The following is a 20460-nucleotide window of genomic DNA, read 5'->3' as shown; positions in this document are numbered from 1 at the left end:
TTTGAAGGAACATTAAAAAAAAGGAGCATGCATTGTTATTTAGAAAACCAAAATGATTTGGTATTTATTTCTTATTTTTAGCAGATCAACAACAGACTAAACACGCAATATTTTAAAACCTAAAAAGGGTCTCTCACATTGTCCATTTTAAAAGCAAAGCATAAAGTTTTACAATTGTCTTTATAATTTGTTGACCTTGAAACGGTTAATTGTACGTTCATCAGTCAGAACACATAATATACCTACTGAATTGATCCAAGCTTTTTGCATGGGTAGGACTACGTCTGTTTACTATGAAATCAAAATTAAAGGAGAAGAACATGCTTTACCTCAAAATTTACTAAGATTCTAATTCAGCTATAAAAAAATATATTTTAAAAGTTTCTATTTTCTTTAACTGTTAACAGTTAAGGGCCACAAAAAAAATCATACCAAGGGCTGCAAATGGGCCCCAAGCTGCACTGTGGAAACTGTTCTCAGCTCAGTTGAAAAGCCACCAAAAGATGATTTCCAATTTATTTCTAATAAAAAGTAGAATCAGCTCAGATTGTTCTTAATCTTAATGTTCACAGCTATCGCAAAAACAAGATCGAGTCATTTTAACGGGTGCAGACAGGACTTCGGATCATCAATCACATTTGAGTATCAAGCAAAGACAATCTGTCTAAATACAAATAGCATTTATTTAAGGGGAAGAAAAGGAAGCAATTCACGCCCATTTGGTCCTTTGTTTCTAAGTAGATGCCTCCTTATCCTGAAAACTGCCTGTACAACCATTAGCAGCAATTACTGCCAGCAAGTGTTTGCAATAACTTGCGATCTGAATACTTCTACGCATCAGCGCATGATGATTGTAACGACAACAATCACCATGGCAGCCTGAGCTGAAATGTGGGACTCAGCAGGTGAGCGTCGGATAATTATCTGCTTCTCTCTCCTGTTTACACACACTTTGATTCAGCTTCAACATCCAGGCAACAAGAAAAAAGTGCAGTCTTTGTAGAACTGCCACAAGTTTCATCTGCGTATTGTGTTTTTTTATTTTAAATTCAATAAACCATCTACGGTGATGTTTTATAAGAAGAGTCATGGTTCCTCAGTTATGCTTTTACCTAAAACAACAGGTCTTGATCATTTTGGATCATGCATAAAACACTAAATTCAGAAAATTACACGGCCCCTAAACTCTATTTTACTTTAATTATCTCTCTTTCTAATTATTTAGTAATGCCTCTCGCCAAACGACTGCAGGAGACAGACAGCAGATCCTCCGCAACTCTGCTAGGTATAAGCGGGAATAGATAACGACTTATCATTTTTATGCAAATTTTGAGATGAAAATGATGGTTATGTTGCCAATTTCCATTATGAACTGAGCTATCACAGCAGGTTTTGGAGGAACGTGATGAAGCTGAGCTCCTACTAGTTACCGCAGCAACGTATAGTCAAATATAAGGTTCAGGTTGTCTATATATCCAACATGAGTCACTGTGAGAAAAGGTTTGGTTAAGTTTGCTCTATGAACTGACAAGATTAGAAGCATTGAGTTAGAAAATACTCCTTGCCCAGTGATTCTGTGTTTAGCTGAGTCTCTTTGCTGGACAGGCATTAACTGATTAATCGAACAACAGTTGGCAAAAACTTTCTGTACTTCCCTATTTTTTCTATTTATAGACAATACTCTTGTCTGAGTGCTTCTTGGTTTGACTGTACGTCTTTGCTGGACAAAAGGAATTGGTGCAGCTACTGTAACTTTCTGTACAAATGGCGCTACATGATTAACTGTATTTGTCAATAATGTGCAATAATTTGGCTTAAATTATACTCTGAGATGATATTCATTGAGATCATACACTACATATAACTTTGTATCACTTTGTGTTGTAGGTTTCTGCATGAGTCACGTCTGTAATTGTTTAAAATGCTTCAGTGAACAACCATGCATCACATGGGAGGCACTTCAGCGGGAAGTTTTACAGGCTAAGTGTTTTGGATTACAAAGTCAATAAAATCAATATTGTGGGTGAAAAGACGTGTTTTCAACATGAGGCTTGCCCTTACTTAAAGAAGCGTGGCTCGTGTTTGATGTTGTTCTCCTCGTTCCACTTCCTCCTGGCTCTCTGGGCGTCTTCGATGCGCTGCTTCTCAGAGGTGGCCATCTCCACGTTTCCTTCCTCCAGATATCTGCGGCGGCAAAAAGACAGATAGCATACTAGGAACAAAAAAACAAAACAAAAAAACTCCTCCAGAGAACATGTTAAAGAACATTATTTAAAACCATTGATTTTTTTTTTCCTCGATTTTGTGAAGTTTGCTATGTTTGCTGTTACAGCCGCAAGCACCAGTGTAGTTCATTGGACAGCTGTGCTCAATTGTGAAAGTGGAAGAAAAAGGATGCATTGTTTTCAAGATTTGTCACACACAAAACTCTCAAAAGCAAAAAGTGGATTTATATTCGGCCCCTCTGAATCAAACCTTTGGCTAACAATAACAGCTGTGGGTTTTGGGGGTACGTCTCTAAGTTTTGCCCCCGTTCTTCTTTGCCAAACAGCTGAAGCTCAGTCAGACTGGAGTTTCTGTTTATATCATTTTTGAAGTCACATCATAGATTCCGAAATGGATTTCAGTCTAGATCCCACAGCATGATCATGCCACCGCCTTGTTTCATCATGTGGATGATGACTTTTAGGAGTGAGTACTCTACCACACGAAGCATGCAGGACTAATGAACAGAGATTCTTCCTCATGTTTTTAAACTTTGTGGTTTTCTTTCTATAGCAGCTTTTGTCTTGACACTCTTTCACACATGCAAGGTGTTGTGTTTGTTCATGTGTGTTCTCTGACAGACCTACTGGGTCTTTAAAACGCAGCTTTATTCATACACACAGCTGGACCTGATCACTTCTGAAGATGACATGTGAGCACAATTAAATGGCACTTTGTGTTGGTCTGCTGCATGAAATCCCAATAAACTGTATTGGAGTTTGTGGTTGTAATATGACAAAAACAGTGAACTGCTATGAATACTTTTGCAAGACGTCATTGATCTAAACACATTTCCTTAGCTGAGAATGACTGTTGGGGGTCTGCACCTTTGATCGGGCCTGAATCGAGCATCTGTCCGCGGCAGGGCGTCTTTCAGCTCGGGGCAAAGCTCATTCAGTTCGATGGCGAATCTGGTGAAGCCGTAGTACAGCTCGTAGTCTGTCGGCATGGAGCCTGAGGAGGAAAAGCAATCCGGGTTCCTTTTTAGCTCAAAGATCAGGATGAGATTGGCTTTTTATGCAGCCAGCATTAGTCGAGGTCCAGCTGTACGTGAAAGGATGGTACCTGGCCTCCAGACGCATTTGGCAGACGGTGGGACGCCGCAGTAAAGACCTTCGTGCCATTTCCCAAAAAGCCTGTGGATCACTTTTCCCTCTTGGTCCATCACAAATCCCTGGACCTCGTTTACGTTGGAGCTCCAGTAATTTCCCTACGAGAAACAGCCTCTGATAAATCAGCTAATAAAATAAAATCAGATACTTACAACCTCATAAATAGATACATTTTTTTTTTTTTTACCTTAACAAAGGTAAGTTTGCAAAGACAAGCGCTGCTCTTCGTGTTTCTGATGGTGATCTCCCCGTAATGTTCGATCCACCGCCGTCCACTGAGGATGTTGTGCACACAGGTGGTGACTTTGTTCCATTCATAATGATCTCCAAACCTGCAAAGAAACACACGCAGCTGACACACCCGGGCAAAGACATTTGAAATTCACAGCATCTCTCTTTCTGGGATATGGAGTAAATCAGAAGTTTACATGCACTTATCATTGGCATAAATATCAGATTTCTTTCAGGGCCTTAAATAATTTATTTGAACGCCGTCTTTTTCAGGATACCCCGATCATACAACATACAACTTGAATATATGTACATATATTTTTTTAAACAAGAATAAGGTGCAAACATTTAATTTATTTTGGATTTTCTGTAATTCATACAAAGTTACAGTTATGTGTTTTTAATACATGAATCAAAAACAATACTGAGCTGAAGCTTCTTCTGATTCAGCTCTATTTTGTTTGTAGACTTAATGTAATAAAGTAAAAAAGTATTTTAATATTTAGTGTTCTAAAAACTGTTACTTCCAGTTTAATCCTTAATAGCAGATTTGTTTGATAATTATGTTTACATGGATTTTATAGTCATTTTACATTACTATGCATGGTGCAGCTCATTAATTGCTCCATGACCTGACCTGTTGAATCGAAACACAAGACAGTTTTCCATTCTAAACTCAGCGGGACGATGGAAAACCTGCTGGGTTGAAAAAATTAAACCACTTTCCTTTAAGAAGAAACTGTTGCTAAGCGATGGGGGGGAAGTTACCTGGGAATTGTGAGATTCACAGACCCGATTGGTAAAATCTCCATAGATTTCCCCCAGAATTTGTTTTTCCATCTCACATCTAGGAAACAAAAAAGCAGACAAACATTGGAAATCAAGTCAGAAAAAGTTATTAACAACAAGAGAGTTTAGTCCCGATGTTTCCTGTCTGCTAAGCCAGACTCTCTCCCTGGAGCCTCTCGCTAATCAGGCAGGTGATCTACCTTGCCAGAAGGTGAAGTTCTTGGACTCGCAGTGGCAGGCGGAGACGGGAGGGTGGTGGCTCACCTGAGGGGAAAGATCGAACACAAAGAGTCATATTTCTCATAACATTCACACTGATGTTCAGAGATTCATGTTCCAAGTTTCTTGTCTTTCTAGTTTTTTTTAATTAGAGAATATAAGAATATAATAAAGCAGGTCTAAAAGACTTCATTTGGAACAAAGACGCACATTTTACCACGTTGCTCCATCAAACGCGCCTAAATGCATTTCGACATTAATCATCTTTGGCAGACTTACCTGCTCAGAGAAAAAGCAGAAGCCCTTGTCTTCCCGGATACATTCGTAAGTCTCTCCAAGCAGAGGGTTGAATGGCTTACTTCCTGCTCTGTAGTAAGTGGAGGAGTAGCCCGAGACGGCGAAAGCGGCGACGAGAACCTGTGATGGAGTCGGAGCGACAGGAAGGAGAAGGGATTGAGAAGCTCGTTGTATCGCCAGGGGATTCGAACCTGATCCGAAGGTTAAAAGCAATTAGCACCGGACGGACAAGCCCTCCAGTAAGAGACGCGGTAACTTAGTGGAGCAAACGTCTGCTTGCTCACTCGACGAGCTGAGTGAGATTTTAACGCAACACTTTCATTTGCAGGTTTGAGGTCAGATGACCTCAAACTCAAACTTTGTGCCTGTTTACCATGCGCTCAAAGGGATCCTCGGTCTCCGCAGCCTTGTCCAGCAGCTCACTGTACTCCAGCTCCTCACACATGCGCTGCAGCGTGTTGAGCGGCTCGTTGAGCTCCACGGGCATGGACACTTTGGACAGGTCTTTGCCGATGTTGTTCCTCAGGATGTTCCACAGGTTGATGTTGCTGGTGTCCGGGCAGGGAGCCGGCAGGCAGATGCGCCGCCCGTTACGGAAAGCGCTGCCAGCAAAGTCCCCGTTGGCCACTGAGCAAAACAAACAACAGTGTGAGTGTGATGATCTTGAGAGAATAGTGACCAACATTTAGCTAAAATATTCCATGTTAATAAATAGTTTCTGGTGGATTTTGTCTCTCCTTTGATTTGGGGTGTCATGTTTCAGATTATTAAAATCACACAGGTGATTTTACGTTTTTGTATATTCATTTATTCATACGCCAGACTGCTTGGTATGTAGATGGGATCTGATGGTCGTTAGGGATTTTTTTTTTGACATTTTTAACTTGTTGTGTTAACTCCAAATATAAAATGTGCAAATTTTCTGGCTTTCCACTTCTCTGTGGAATGACATTTGTTCTCTTCTCTTTCCCATTTTGAAAAATGGCTAATCTGTGGGCATCTGTTCTGTTTCCTCAGACATAAATAGATTGCTAATGTGTGATAAATCATAAAGATTTTTTTAAAGTAAATTACAAATTAAGCTATGCTTTAGTGTAACTGACTTCATAGGAAATGGTTGAGCACAATTATTTATTTAAAAAAAAAAAGAAAAGAAAAATTTTCCTTAGATATTTTTTCTTACTGGCTTTGTAAAATAAAATGGTAACACATTTAATAAATACAAAATAAAGATGCAGCAGACACATAAGTTAAAAAGTTATAAATAATGTATGGACACTAAATAATTAAAATAGCACTAAATGGTCTTTGTAATCAGCTGAAACAAGGAGTGAAACTGGAATGTGAAGTAGTGAACTGGTCAGGATTGTATTACGATGGAGTGTTGCTTCCTGAGAGAATAGTGTCCTTTTTTCCCCCCAAACTATAAAACAGATACTAAACGCTGGCGGCTCTAATAATGTATCAAACCCCTTGAAATATTATTGCCAATATAAGAACCTCATTTAGCAGGAACACAGAGTATTTTCTCTTTCCCGGCGCGCTTTATTGCCTCCTCCTCCTCTGTGTGGAATGTGACAGAGACGAAGGAGGGAGATCCCTTCCCGACTGCTTCATAAAGCCCGAGAAAAGCCCTTGGCACAGAGCAGCACTGCAAAGTCAACTGCCTCTGCAACACTGATAAATGGTTTCGCCAGTGAAAGCGTGCGTCTGTCAGTTTGTGCGTGGCATTGTGGGAGCAGCACAGCTTATGGGACATGTAGGAATTCCCTGCTTGACTCATTTTCTTTCTTTTTGTTTTTTTTGGGTCACTCTTTCGAGACTGCGGATGCTCGTGGTGGCGCAGAAACTGGACCTACTTTGTCGGGAGACGTTGTCGGTCACGCTGGCGTTATCCTCAGAAATGTTATCGCTGACGTCGCTGACGTATGACTCATCGTCTGAGCCCTGCGAGAGAGACAGGTGGAGAGCGAGGAAAAAGGCGGCGCGTTACTGACTGATCAGAGCACGGTGCAGATTAGCCTTACACACAAAACGTAGTTTGCCTTTGGCTAAAAAACTGCAGCAGCAACTATCTGTGTTACTGCAGTAATAGTAGTGGGAGAGACTGCAGCATTTTCATACTATATGGGAACACAAAGAGGTCAGCGAAGGCATCAGAAAGGAGGGCATTGCAGCTACTTCACCCGCAAAAGTATTTACACCCCCAGTTTCTTTTTCATATTTTGTGACCTTGATATAAACTTCAATATATTTAATTTGAATTATATGTAACAGAGGAAAAACAAAGAGTCGAGCGGAAGATAAATGATAAATGTAGCATGCAGAAGGACTTATTTATTGTCCCTATATTAAACCCTGCACAGTCTTAGGGTCATGGTTTATTTTATCATTAACATGAAAAGCCACCAAGAGCTTCATGGTAACTCTGGAGAAGCTGCAGAGAGCCACAGCTCAGGTGGGATAATCTGATGCCTTAAAAACTACACTATAAGCCAAAACCTTTGGAAGCACAATCAGATTTGTAGAAAGTCATTGTTTCAGTGGTATACACGGCAGTAAAAAAATTAATAAATATGATTATGGCATAAAAAGCCACTTATTCTAATGCATTTTTACAGTAACTATCAGGCATTTAGCCGTGCTTAGATTTGTCCTCTTCTGCCTATTAGCAGGTTGGTGTTTGCAGAATTTTCTGTGGAATGCAACTCCAAATTATTTATGGAAAACTCGGCTACACACAGATATTCTTGTATCTGCATATTTAAAACATGAAGAAGTAAGAAAATACAACTTCAGAAGCTGAAATATCAAGGAGCAATGCAACTTGACATGGTACTGAAAGCAACCAATCCAGGAACACTATTTATTATCCTTGCTGCTGATTGGTTATGCCTCCAAGAGTGACTGATTGTGCAGATTCCACTGAGCGCATTAAAGCATATTAAGGTATATTTGTTATTCTGAACTGCTAAAATAGGCAGCAATAAACAATTTTAGAGGAGATCTCAAGTATTTAGAAATGTCAGCCATTCATACTGGGGGTCCACTGTACCTCTGGTTTAGATTACAGCAATATGTAAACATAGTTCACTACTTTTACACTGAAGTTGTGACTTTTGTACATCTTCCCAACCTTAAACAAAGCCCTTCTTTTCTTTGATTAACATGTATTCAACAACTGGAAACCTTAAGGGTACTTAAGGGTAAATTAAAGCAAATGGCGAGTCGTTACAGCTAATGGTGGTTCTACAAAGACTCAAAGCCAAATTTTGCTTCCACTTCATAAATAAGCATTATCATCGCTATTGTGTTGGTCATTTACGTAAAATTCAAATAAAACACAAAGAAGTTAGTTAAAAGGGGGCAGAGAAGAAAAAGCTGTTTTAAAGTGTCTGAGCTTCAAACCTTCTGCTCCACCTCTAATTTTCAAGCTGCTCTCGTTAACCACCGTCTGATTACAGCTCTTTGGTTTTCCAGCATAAGAGCCAATTTAACCCATCTCTTAATTTACCCCAATCACAACACACACCTGCCAGCCTCTAAACATCTTCACTCCCCCTGTCTGTTTGTACCTCGTTCTCCGACGAGCTGGCTGACAGAAGCACTTCCTGCGCATCAAAGAACTCGGAGACAGACTCCGACATGGAGAGTCGGCTTTCATTAGAGGCCTGCTGAGTCAGAGGGATCCCCATCTGCTCCACGGCCTGCAGGCAAACACAAGCAAAAGCGCCGTTTGTTCACCCTTTCTCAACGCGACGACAGCCGAGCCGACCTGAGCAAACAGAAACAGAAGCAGCACCCAAGGGAGCAACGGCGAGTCCATATCACAACATGTGTTTTGTCGCCACGGGGCGGGCTCCCCGTCCCTTTTGAATTAGTCATCTTTTCTATTAACCTTGGTGTCAGGGTTCTGCATCAAATAGTGTTCATTTAAGCTTACTCGCCAGGGTGCGTCGAAAAAAAAAGCATAAATCTTTGGGACAGGAATCAATAACGCCACAGACAAACGCAATAAGCAAGAACCTGGACGTCCCCTGGCAGATGTGATCTTATTGATATCGACACGGGAAACTGAGGGAGAGAGAGAGAGAGACCGACAGCAGCGACCTACCTCATCAGGCGTGGCGATGATGTTCACGCTGACAACTTGTTCTGTCAGGATAGATTCAGAGTGGATGCGGTTGAGGCGGCTTCGGAGCTCCGCGTTCTGGGCTAGAGCCTGAAAGATAAGAAGCGTGACGCAAACGTTTTAAGTAAAGACGCACCAATTAATCGATCAGCCAGATATCCAAATCAGACAAAGAGTCTAGAGCCGAGATGCCAAACTGTAACCCTCGAGGGTCAGTGTCCTGCAGCTTTTAGGTTTGTCCTTGTGTAAACAGGACTTAATGAATAACTAAACTATGTAGCTTACAGTCAATTTGGCCAGTTAGGATGTCAGCCAGTGTTGATTTAGGTTTGAGACCCTTGATGTCGAGGCAACAAAAGCAGTAAAATGATAATTTAGGGATTTATCTGTTTAACAGCCATCAGCTGAGGAAAACTGAACATTTGAATATTAAAACTGAAAGATATCATATTTATGTAGAAATCAATGTAAAAAGACACTTGTTTCTAAAATTTTGAATTGTACCTTTTAGATGATGACATAAGGAATAGCATCTGGAAATGTAGACGTTTTTCATGCTCATTTTTTGCTTTTCCGTACAACAAGAGCGGATTAAAAAACATAAAAATTTTGCATTAATGCGGATTAGGTCTCTTTCCTGGTTAGAGGATGGTTCAAGAAGCAAATAAGCATCAAGAAGCAAACTATTGTGAGATGTAGCAAACGAGCCAAATGTGTTAAGTGGTTATTAAAATAAGTAAAAGAAGAAACGTGTGGTGAACTAAATATAGATCCCCCCATTAAAGCTCCAGGTACTAAAACTGCTGTATCTATGGCAACTACTAACCACAGATTATCAACCTCCCACAGAGCTTCGCTGGGAAATCCGACCTGCAGCCTGAGAGAGCCATGTCACACACTAACATCCAATTAAGGAAATAACAGAGATAAAGCAGCGAGTGAAACATTTCACTAAAATTATGCCAACAGTTAGAAGGAGGAACAGTCCAATTAAATCGCTGGAGTAAAGAGACAGCCCTCAGGAGTTTGGTTAATAAACTGCGCTGCACATCTCCCTCCATCACCAATTAAACTGGGAAAAGATGATTGGGCTTTCATGACTCGCTTGACTCTGCTTTCATCTGCACAAGTCATCTTTTCATAATTGTGCTGTCTGAGGCTCTTAAGAACACACAGTGGGATGTGGGATTTCTTCAAACGTAAATTGAGGTAACAAGAAAACAAAATGTTTTTGTCATTTCTCTTTTTTTTTTTTACCCCCTTCAAATTATGATCCTTTACAGCAGTGGTCTCCAACCCTTTTATTACCGCGGACCGGTCAAGACTTGGAAAATTTTGCTGCGGCCCAGGATGGGGGGTGGGAGGGGTTGGGGGGGGGGGGGTGTTCCCGCTAAATCCTGAATATACCCAATTTGCGTTGTCTTGGCCTTTTTATCGCAGTCTGTGGGGTTTTTCCTGTCTGGGAACGAGAATACAACCTGTTGAATGTGACAAGTAGCCAATCAGAAAGCGCGGTGACGTAAGAACAGAAGGGAATCAAAAACAGCTGACATATCGCACAACTGAGAGTCCAGAGGATATCGGAGATGATATGTGGAAATGTTTATTATTATATGTAAAGGTCATTGTTATATATGTTTATTCAGTTAAAAATGTTAACTATGAAAAAACAGTCACCTCCAAATCATAGTGCAGCAAATAGAGCGGCTTCTACCGTCGTCTTTTATCCACCGCCTTAAAATGACTCCGCATCCTGATATTGCTTCTACATTGTCATCCGTGTTTGGTTATTCTAAACTCCCAAGATATGCTATCTTGGGAGTTTTCTGGATTTTCTTCTGGAATTGCAATTTTCTTGACTGGAATCGGTTTGTGTTGTGTGTTGGTCTCTATGTGGCGAAGCAGCTTGAAGCTTCATTGTCTCATTAGCAGCCGGTCGCCGCATGTAGTACAGAGCGGGCTCACCTATTGGTCCAGGATAAATCCATTCTCCTGTCTCTTCTCTGGGCCTTTTCCTCTTTGCAAAGAAGCTTTCCAAAGACATCTGATCTGTTTCTAACTCATTTTGCTGCTTGTGGCCTCAGTGTTGGCGCGCAAGTAACCGAGAGAATCCGGTTAAAGGATTTTCAAATTAAAAGATCCTCCGGATTCAAATAACACATAACGGAAATATTTAATTATTTCTTGCGCGGCCTGGTACCAATTGATCCACGGACCAGTACCGGTCCACGGACCGGGGGTTGGGGACCACTGCTTTACGGCACAAAAGTTGCCACATTTGCCTGCAAAGAGTTCAGATTACAGGTGAGGAGAAGAAGAAGAAAAAAAAAAAGAAATATACCAGCGACAGAGACTTCCTGATAGAGATGATCTGGGATGACTGGTCGGACTGCTCCTGCTCAGAGAGAACCTGCTTGATCTTCTCTTTCTCTATGGCCACAGTATTGAAGGCCGACTTCAGGAGAGAGTGGACTGTGGGGAAGCAAGAAAGAAGCAGAAAACTGTTCACAATCAGAGTAAGAAAGCACATCGTCCCTTGAGTTATTTGACATATTAAAAGATGGAAAAGTTTCACAAAGGTTAAAACTCAATGTGTGCAAGTCTGCAAATGTACAGATTCACATCAAAGCTCATTCAAATTACATTCATTTCACCATTTTATTTCACCTTGCAGTAATGAAACTCACAGACAGCGACACTGTCCCCAGTAAAACAGGACCAATATGCATGTCGGGACAAAAACCTTCATTCTGGAGACAAAATGCAGTCATGCAGATTAAAAAGGTGAAGTTATATTGGCGGTTTTACAAAAAACTAATTTGGTTGCCACATTAGATAGAATTGATTCTTCTGCTGAGGTCTGTCTCAGTCCTTGTAGATGTTCTTTTCAATTGAGGATTCAGGGATTCAAGGATTTTTTATTGTCATACCACCTTGCTTGTTTGTGGTACAAAATTCTAACTCAGGTCCCAAATTAACTAATTTACTACACAGAAAATGAATAAATAAATAATAAAGTATATATATATATATATATATATATATATATATGTGTGTGTGTGTGTGTGTGTAAATAATTTATAAGATGAAGCTGTGTTAGGTGCAGCTTGAGTTCAGGAGCCTGACGCCTGGAGGGAAGAAACTGGTTCTCAGCCTGGTGAGAAACCGTATAAATTGCATAAATTCAATATAGTTGTTTTGAAAGAAAAAACTTATGATTATGGAAATGTTCAACAGATTGAGCTATGACAAAAAATGTGCCTGTTTCTGAAACTGAAAAGATTTAAAAAATGATACATTTTCCCCTTAGAATGTAACTTTGAGATTAAAAAGTAGACTGATGTTAAGAATGTATCTTCATTTCTCTCTCTTTTTTTTTTTAATGAACTTTTTCCTAAACACAGGAGACCAATCTGCCTTTACACTGAGATTCAGAATTAAAACACACACACTCAGCTTTGTGCACTTTTCTAACCTGCAGGGATCTTTTTTTAAATTTGAACCTGAGAGCAAAATTCCTAAATCTTTGTTCCCTCAACAAACTACAACACCAATATCATTGCTGCTTTTATTGAATTTCATCAATATTTAATGTGGAATGATCACAATTTATGCTGAGCTGCATCTGTGCTTTGACCTTTATTATGTCATTTGCAATTTGAAGTGCTTTCCAGACTCCTGAAAACCACTTGCAGGAAGTGTTTTATTATAACAGGTAGTGTTGTATTCAGTTACACACTTAATCAGCCGGAGTGACAATAATTCATCAAAAAACAATGGAAACAAACAAGCGCTCAGGTGATTCATATCACTCTGAGGTGCATTAGTCAACATGATCACTACTTCGAGATGATAAATATTTAAGCAGTAGAATACTGCCATGCAATTATAGCAAGAATACTGCCATGCAATTATAGCAAAAAAAAAAAGAGCAATGAAATAAAGGGGCTTACATTTAGACAACATGTTATTATTTTTTTAACAAGCTTATATTATGTTTTCCTAAACAAACAGGTTGAACCCAGATAATTTAAGTTACATATTTTTAAAGAAGAAGCACAAGTTGTGCAGTCTTGAGATTGAAGAGAGAACAAAATCAGCAAAAAGATAGCTTTTATCCAGGAACGGCTCATGTTTTAAATCAGGTCAAGTGTTGGAATGAGCCAGGAAAAGACGAGACCTATATCCAAATGAGAATCTGGTCAGAAAGTATTCATAAGAAATTGGGGTGAAATTTCCATTTTCTTCCAGCTTACAGACCTGCTGAACTTTGCTTTGACGTATCACATCAAATCGCAACAAAAATAAACTGCAGTTTGTGGTTTTATTGTGAGAAAAAGTGTGGAAAAAGTCCAAGAGATTTAAATGTTTCTTTGCATTGTTTACATAGGAATACAATCCATCCATTTTCTTTCACCCTTGTCCCTCAGTGGGGTCGGGAGGGTTGCTGGTGCCCATCTCCAGCTAATGTTCCGGGCAAGGGGCGGGGTACACCCTGGACAAGTCGCCAGTCTGTCGCAGAGCAACACAGAGACACACAGGACAAACAACCATGCACACACACACTCACACCTAGGGGCAATTTGGAGAGGCCAATTAACCTAACAGTCATGTTTTTGGACTGTGGGAGGAAACCGGAGTACCCAGAGAAAACCCATGCATGCACAGGGAGAACATGCAAACTCCATGCAGAAGGACCGGGGCTGGGAATTGAACCCAGAACCTTTGTGCTGCAAGGCAACAGCTCTACCAACTGCGCCACTGTGCAGCCCCCATAGGAATATCAATAAAACAAATTATTGCCCAGAAAGGTAAGCAGCAGCCGCCTGCTTACCTTTCTGGGCAATGGTGCAGAATTCCTCCTGAAGTTTAATGTAGTCGCTGGCATACTCCACACTGTCTGACAGGCGAGAAACTGGGGGCTGGTAGTCCCCGAGTTCAGCACACAGGTTTGGATTGGAGGAGTGGAGGCGGACAGTCGACATGCTGGTTGACAGAGGAACCTGGAGAGATCACAACCGCAGAGAACTACTGTCAGAAACACCACAGTGCTGCGCTTTTCTGTGTCTTACAATCAGAACCAGCCGCCAAGCCAGAAACCAAATGTTCATCTATTAAACTCAATCTGTTCAATTAATCTGACAAAAATAGTTTCTTTTTATGTTTTTTCAGTGGAAGTTAAATCAAAGGAATATTTCTTTGAAAAAAAAAGTTTAGTGCGTCTTTTCTAATTATAAGAATCAAAGTGAAAGGTCAAAATAACGGAAATGTTTCGCCATCCTTTAGTTGTTTTCTGGAAACATGCAAAAAGGATTATTTACAGGATTTAACCTTAATTTTAGCGTTGACGTTAGAATTTTATGCAAAATGTTGAAACCCCATTAGTTGTGTCAGCAAACAGCATATAGATTTATACATTAAGCAAAAAGAAAAAAAGTGTATCAGCGAAAAGTGTTCAAGCCATGACATACAGGTTTCTGTGAGCTGCAGTGCAGACGAGCTATTTTTATTATGGTGAGATAATTATTTCCTAGTTAAAAGGAGAAAAATAAAAGAACAATATTTAGGTGTTAGCTGGATTAAAGCCTCACACTGAATCCGACACTGCCACTTTATGAGACATGATTGTTGTAGCATGCATGTGCTGCTCCTATTTTAGAAAATGCCTTAGACTTCTTTACAACACCCTCTCAGGTTTTGGGCATCCCTGATAAAGATATGCAAAAAGCATTAAGCCTAACCCACTTATTTTGTTTGCTAGTGTGCATGTGTGTTACCTGCAGTTGGAATTTCGCATCTTTGCCGACACTTTTTGTTCTCCATCTTCTGTTCAAGCGCTTTTCTTTCTTTGACAGTTCTACACAATTGGCCTTTGAGGCACATGTGGATCGAGCAGTGCAAAGGGAGGTTAACAGGACAAACACGTCACACAAAAGAAGCAAGAGTTAGCCGCACATAGACTGCAGTGAAATGGCATAAAAGAACAGCTTTTTTTTTTTTCTTTTTTAAAGAAAATTAGGCTGCAAACAAAACGATGGCGTGTTGTTTCATTTGTGAATTTGAGCCAAATACTTATAATACACAACAAATCAATAGATAATGATAGGTTATAGGTGCCGGATGGTTCAGGTGATGGTGTAGCATGTGTGTTGCGAAATCTTAATACACTTTTTAGTTTGGATTAAATTAAACCGATTAAAGCATATACACAGTGGCTGCATATTTTAAATCTCACTCAGACTCTTTTCAGCAACAATCAGCAATGAAAGCAATTCAATTGTTATAATCTTTTACTTTTGCTGGTTTCATTTACTTCATAAAATAATTCAGTTCACAACCAGCCAAGCGTCACACGTAAATTTCTTAAACAGTTAACCGTCTACTGATGGTCATTGCCACAGGCATTGTTATTCTGTGTATGCAGCGCTGCAGCGCAAAGGTCAGCAGCCACAGTGCAGCTGTGGAGCAACACACATGCCATGCAAATGGTGAGGGATGAATGAAATGTCGGCAACTAATGGGACACATTTCTCACTTCAGCTAACAAAAGACCTAATCGCCTCCATTTTTATCTGAAGATTCCTCTCTGTCTGTATATCATATATACACACATACGCTGCTGGTGAGACGTACGCTCATCAAGGGCACGAATATATATATTTTTCAACGTAGAGATTTTAAAGGTGCAAATATTATTCAAAAGCTGACACTTGGGACACAATTGGGAGTTTCAACAGGACAATGATCATCAGCAGCCATCAAAACTGGTTTGGCAACTGATAAAGCAGGCTTATGGTAAGGTTTCCTGGCACAAACACCTACATTCCAGCAATTTAAACAAGATTTATCTATTTGGACATGAAGACTGATTATATGCAGCCAGAATTATTTAAAGTTTATTTAATATATCACCATTAACAGGTAAAAATCACAAGATGCTTCAAGAAAAAAATAACAAAAATACATAAATTAATGAAAATCAAAATAAGACGAAAAAAAAAACACATCTAAAAATTGTATTATTTCAATTTTTTTTAGAACCAGTATGTATGATTTCGACTCTGTGGTTAAGCTTGTCCACCTAATTCTGTTTTTAAAACTAGCGGACACTACCTACTGTACAGCTGTTGCATCTTCACAGATAAACAGATTAAGTCTGTCTTTAAAAGTTCAAAATGAACATGATCTTCATGCCAATGAATAATGTATGCAAACTTGTCACCAGCAGCAAACCTTCCAGTTGAAAAAAATTTTTTTTAAATGAAGTACTGACTAGAATTTCATCCTCTACACCGCTGTATGTGTGTTTCTGTATTTGCTCTCAGGTGTGCGTTTTACCTGCATATCTGTGAAGTTGGGCGCTGACTGGGTCCTCTGCAGGATCTCCAGGCTCTGCAACAATCGGCTTAACTCGGTCAAGTTAGACTGGCAGCGTGCGAGCTCTGGAAATGAAATTCACACCCACCGGCTCACAATCTCATTACGTGTCATGGCACAGTCACATCCACCGTTGAGGGATTTATCGAAATCCCTCAACGGTGATTGATTTAATCTACTCTTTTGTAAAATCCCAAATGCCACCTTTCGTCTTGCTCACCCTCTGCACACTTGTCCATCTCCTCTGACTCTTGAAGCCAAGCGACCACCCTGCTCTGACCGTTGCTGTAGGAGGCCTGCAGGCTGCTGTTGCTGCTGCTGCTGGGCGCCGCCGGCTGCCACGGCAAGCTGCTGGACTTGGCCTGCTGAGGTGAGGTGATGACAGACAGGGTCAGACAGGCTGATCTGTCCGAGGCACCGCGTCAGATTCTATTGCACACAAGTTAGGAGAGCACCGCTGGCTAGCTATGATACCCAGGAAATATTCTGGATTAAAGCAGAAGGGGTTCACTTAGAGATTATTTTGTAAGAAACAAGTTTAATATTAGATCAACTAAAGCAGTCTTATTAAAAAAATGCAGCAAGATGGCGATTAAAATTAGATGTTTGTTGGTTTTTTTGGACTAAGAAGAAAAGCTCAGTTTCTCTGTGTAATTGATGACCTTTTAATGCATTTGGCCCAGTAATGAAGCATGTGAAAAAAGTTTGTTGGAAACCAGGAATTGAATGCACAAATTAAAATCAATTTGCTACTGGGTTGAAATTACATAAATCAGATTCAAAAATATGTACTATGAATCACTCCATCATTAATCTGTTACAGGAAATACTCTGCACTTTACCGGCCGCCTCTGGTTTTGCCTGCACTTGTGTCCCAACTTAAATGCTAACATGACAAAAAAGTAAGGCGAAAAAAGAGGAAAACATATGCAGTAAAAAAGGAAAGAATCTAGAAAGTAACCTAGGAAGCAATATTTAAATAATGGGAAATTAAATCCATTTTCTTTCTTCTTTTTTCTCTTTTTTTGTTACTTCTACAAACCGAGAACAACCCAGGAAGCCAAATATAAACTAGAAGATGAGCTAAATGCTCTCAGTAGAGAGTTTCTTATGGTCAGACAAGATAACGTTTGAGCTATTTGGCACCAGTAATTGGAAGAGCTCAGGAGAAGCTCTTAAACTTATAGCCGCAGTTCCAAATGTAACACATGGTGGTGACAGCATCATGCTGAGGGCCTGTTTGGCTGATAGTTGAAACTTGAGACAGAAAATGATGCCATACTCATTGAAACAGGTTTTGGAAAGCACCAACCAGGTTAACACTGAGCTTCTGTAGTGGTCTTCCCACAGCTCTGAACTGAATCTCGTTTAAAATGCAAGAATTATGTTTTTAACATGGACTCCACTCATTTTGGTGTCATCAAATATCTTGCAAGAATCATGCAAGAAGCTTGTTGATGGTAACAGTGTGGTCTACAGGCAACTTGCAAGGGAGCATTTACCTAAATATTACTGCGGGTGTATCTGAGCTTGTATGTAAAAAAAAAATGAATGAAAAAAATGACAACTTTGTGGGAAACAGACACATCCAAAAGAAATTTTGAAGGATTTTAGCAGCAGATTATGTTGGCTTGTGGACGTAAGACTCGTTGTAAGTTAACTATTTTTATTGGAGTACATTAATTTCACTCTTCTGGATGTGAAATCTCTATTTTTGTCCAAAAGGGCTATGTGCTGTCAATTATATCAGACTTTAAATAGTGAACTGGACTTTATTTTGAATTTCCGAGTGGTTTGACAAAACCACTTACTGCCTCTACAGCTATGATTGTACCTTTAATTGGCATCCGTCATTTTAATCTCAGGAATCCCAACTTTCCAATGATGTATAATATGTATATGTGCATAGAAAGGGCGTCGCAAAAAAACCCCCAACCCACATGTCCTACTGATGATCATGAAAACCCCACAATGGAGCATTAATGCTGATGACGAGAACATAAAAATGTATGACCGCTCATCAAAGTTGGATCAATTTTACACAGAATCCATCGGGAAACTGAACACTGACCCTACACTTTGTCCTCAACCAGCACTTCTATAAAACCTGCTGTAGAAATGAGCCATTATACTGAGCTTGAATAAATGCTGCCACTCTGAAGCCGTCTTTGTTCCAGGCTTCCAGCATCTTCTAAGTGTTTGATGCAGCAGATAATTCTGACTCCAGGACCGAAGCCTTCCGTTTGAGCCAATCTTCAGGGAGAGCTCATCGTGCTGCAGCCGGCTGCTCGATGAGGATCCAAATCCTACTGATCACCTCTAATGGCCTCCATGTGACTCAGCAGCACTCCCAGGAGGAGCTTCTCTGGCCCTGTGCTCACATTTACTCACACTTCAAGCGTTCTTACAGAGAATGGGCAACCCTTTTTGTTATCTTAATGGTCTGGATACAGTTTCACGTCTTGCTTTATTACGTTAGGCAGATATATGTCTATAATCCACAGGGTTTCTATGCATTTCCATGTTGAAATTCTGATAGTAGTAGTAAAAAAAACAACAACTTTGCAGTGAATTTATGGCAGAATTTTCTCCAGAGGTCAGGTTTTAAATATGAAACCAGCAAAAACAAAAAAAAATCGCCTTTGAGAAAAGAAGGATGCAACTTATTGACATTGATGACGAACATAATCTGTAAATAAAAATGCTTTCCAGTGTTTATCCAGAACTGGACTGATGCAAGTAATTATTTCGTTAGTTTAGGAATTGTGAAGAAAATACCAGAATAATCGCAGTAATTAAACCAAGGAGTAAATTTAGCCCCTGAACAGAACTTCCTCTTTTCAGTTTCATCATGTGTTTACATGCATACAAAAAGAAATAAAGGTAAATGTTAACATGTAAACGTTTTTATCCCATATCTTAGTTTTAACAGAGGAATAAAATGAAAAGAAGCTCACCTTTGTTTCATTTACTACAATTGGGGAGGGTTGGGGCGTCTCCATGGCAGCCGGAGGAGGAAACGTTCGCATCGTGGGCTCCCGGGGAGAGCGCACTATCTCATTCTGTCGATAGAGTCGGTGGTGGCGCAGCTTCGACACCCAGGCGTCAAAGATGTCTTGAGACTTGACCTGGACAGGAAGCAGACGACCAAATTTGACCTCTGTCACTTACCCAGCTGCTGTTTTTCACCTTGATACAGTGAGTCATCTGAAGCGTTACCTTCAGATGATAAATATGCTCCTCGGTGTCCAGGTCGATGCGACGCGCCCTCTTTTTGATGGACATGACAGAGAGGCCGACGTCGATGCTGCCATGAAGCTTTCCCCTTTGAATCTGTGTGGACATTTGGCAAAAACATCCAGGCCTCCTCATAATTTACACACATTATCAGTATTTCTGATACAGATTTGGGACTCAAAGATTTATCTGAACAGTTCTTTTTATTTAAATTATCATATGAGAGACGATTTCAAACAAGAATTTAATGCATAGATCTGACTTAATTAAAAGCCCGGAGTCAATATGAGATTTATGACCAATATTAGAGTATTTTTGATTTAAGGGCAACAGAATTGTTCAATACAGCGTGTTCAATTGTTCACACTGTTCACTCAATTGTTTGTGAATTATGATAACTTAATGCAAAGTTGACATTTTTAATTGACTTTCAATGCAACTTTTAGAGCAACTTTGCATTAAAAGTGTCATTATTTACCGAATGACACTTCATGACAACTGTCATAAACATTCATAAAGACTTCTTTATGTTCATGACAGATGTTATGAGATGTTTATGACAGTGTCATGTCAGTCTTATGCAAACCCCTTCAAATAAAGTGTTACCTATTAGTTTTATGTCGCTGCTTAAACAGCTCTTGTTTAATTTGTTTACCGCAAAGACTTAAAAGGCTTCAAATGGTGACAATAAACCTAGCGATTTCTAGGAGCAACAGTTTGGACAACACAGTTTATCTTCTTAGTATGTCAAATTTCTGTGGTTTCTGCAAGCGTTTTCCTAATAGGTTCATAACAAATGTT

General features: G+C 39.9%; 1 protein-coding gene across 4 annotated transcripts in view; it reads right to left on the bottom strand.

Moving 5' to 3' along the window:
* Positions 1-20460, bottom strand: part of osbpl6 (oxysterol binding protein-like 6) — a 45328-nt gene that overhangs the window by 3265 nt on the left and 21603 nt on the right. Inside the window, exons 5-22 of one of the 4 annotated variants that reach the window (XM_008398767.3) lie at positions 19642-19755; positions 19380-19550; positions 16643-16784; positions 16384-16487; positions 14823-14915; positions 13880-14048; positions 11387-11517; positions 9028-9135; positions 8489-8620; positions 6773-6860; positions 5287-5540; positions 4896-5033; positions 4598-4661; positions 4377-4455; positions 3565-3709; positions 3331-3475; positions 3093-3219; positions 2062-2184 (exon numbers count right to left, since the gene is read on the bottom strand). In XM_008398767.3, coding sequence (XP_008396989.2) covers positions 2062-2184; positions 3093-3219; positions 3331-3475; positions 3565-3709; positions 4377-4455; positions 4598-4661; positions 4896-5033; positions 5287-5540; positions 6773-6860; positions 8489-8620; positions 9028-9135; positions 11387-11517; positions 13880-14048; positions 14823-14915; positions 16384-16487; positions 16643-16784; positions 19380-19550; positions 19642-19755 — 2327 coding nt within the window. Of the gene's footprint in view, positions 1-2061; positions 2185-3092; positions 3220-3330; positions 3476-3564; positions 3710-4376; positions 4456-4597; positions 4662-4895; positions 5034-5286; positions 5541-6772; positions 6861-8488; positions 8621-9027; positions 9136-11386; positions 11518-13879; positions 14049-14822; positions 14916-16383; positions 16488-16642; positions 16788-19379; positions 19551-19641; positions 19756-20460 lie in introns of all 4 variants that reach the window. The other 3 variants (XM_008398758.3, XM_008398784.3, XM_008398773.3) reach the window with 3 other exon arrangements.

Source organism: Poecilia reticulata, chromosome 2, assembly GCF_904066995.2.
Source record: "Poecilia reticulata chromosome 2, P_reticulata-male-v2, whole genome shotgun sequence".
Lineage (NCBI taxonomy): Eukaryota > Metazoa > Chordata > Actinopteri > Cyprinodontiformes > Poeciliidae > Poecilia > Poecilia reticulata.
This window is presented reverse-complemented; position numbering and strand designations above follow the sequence as displayed.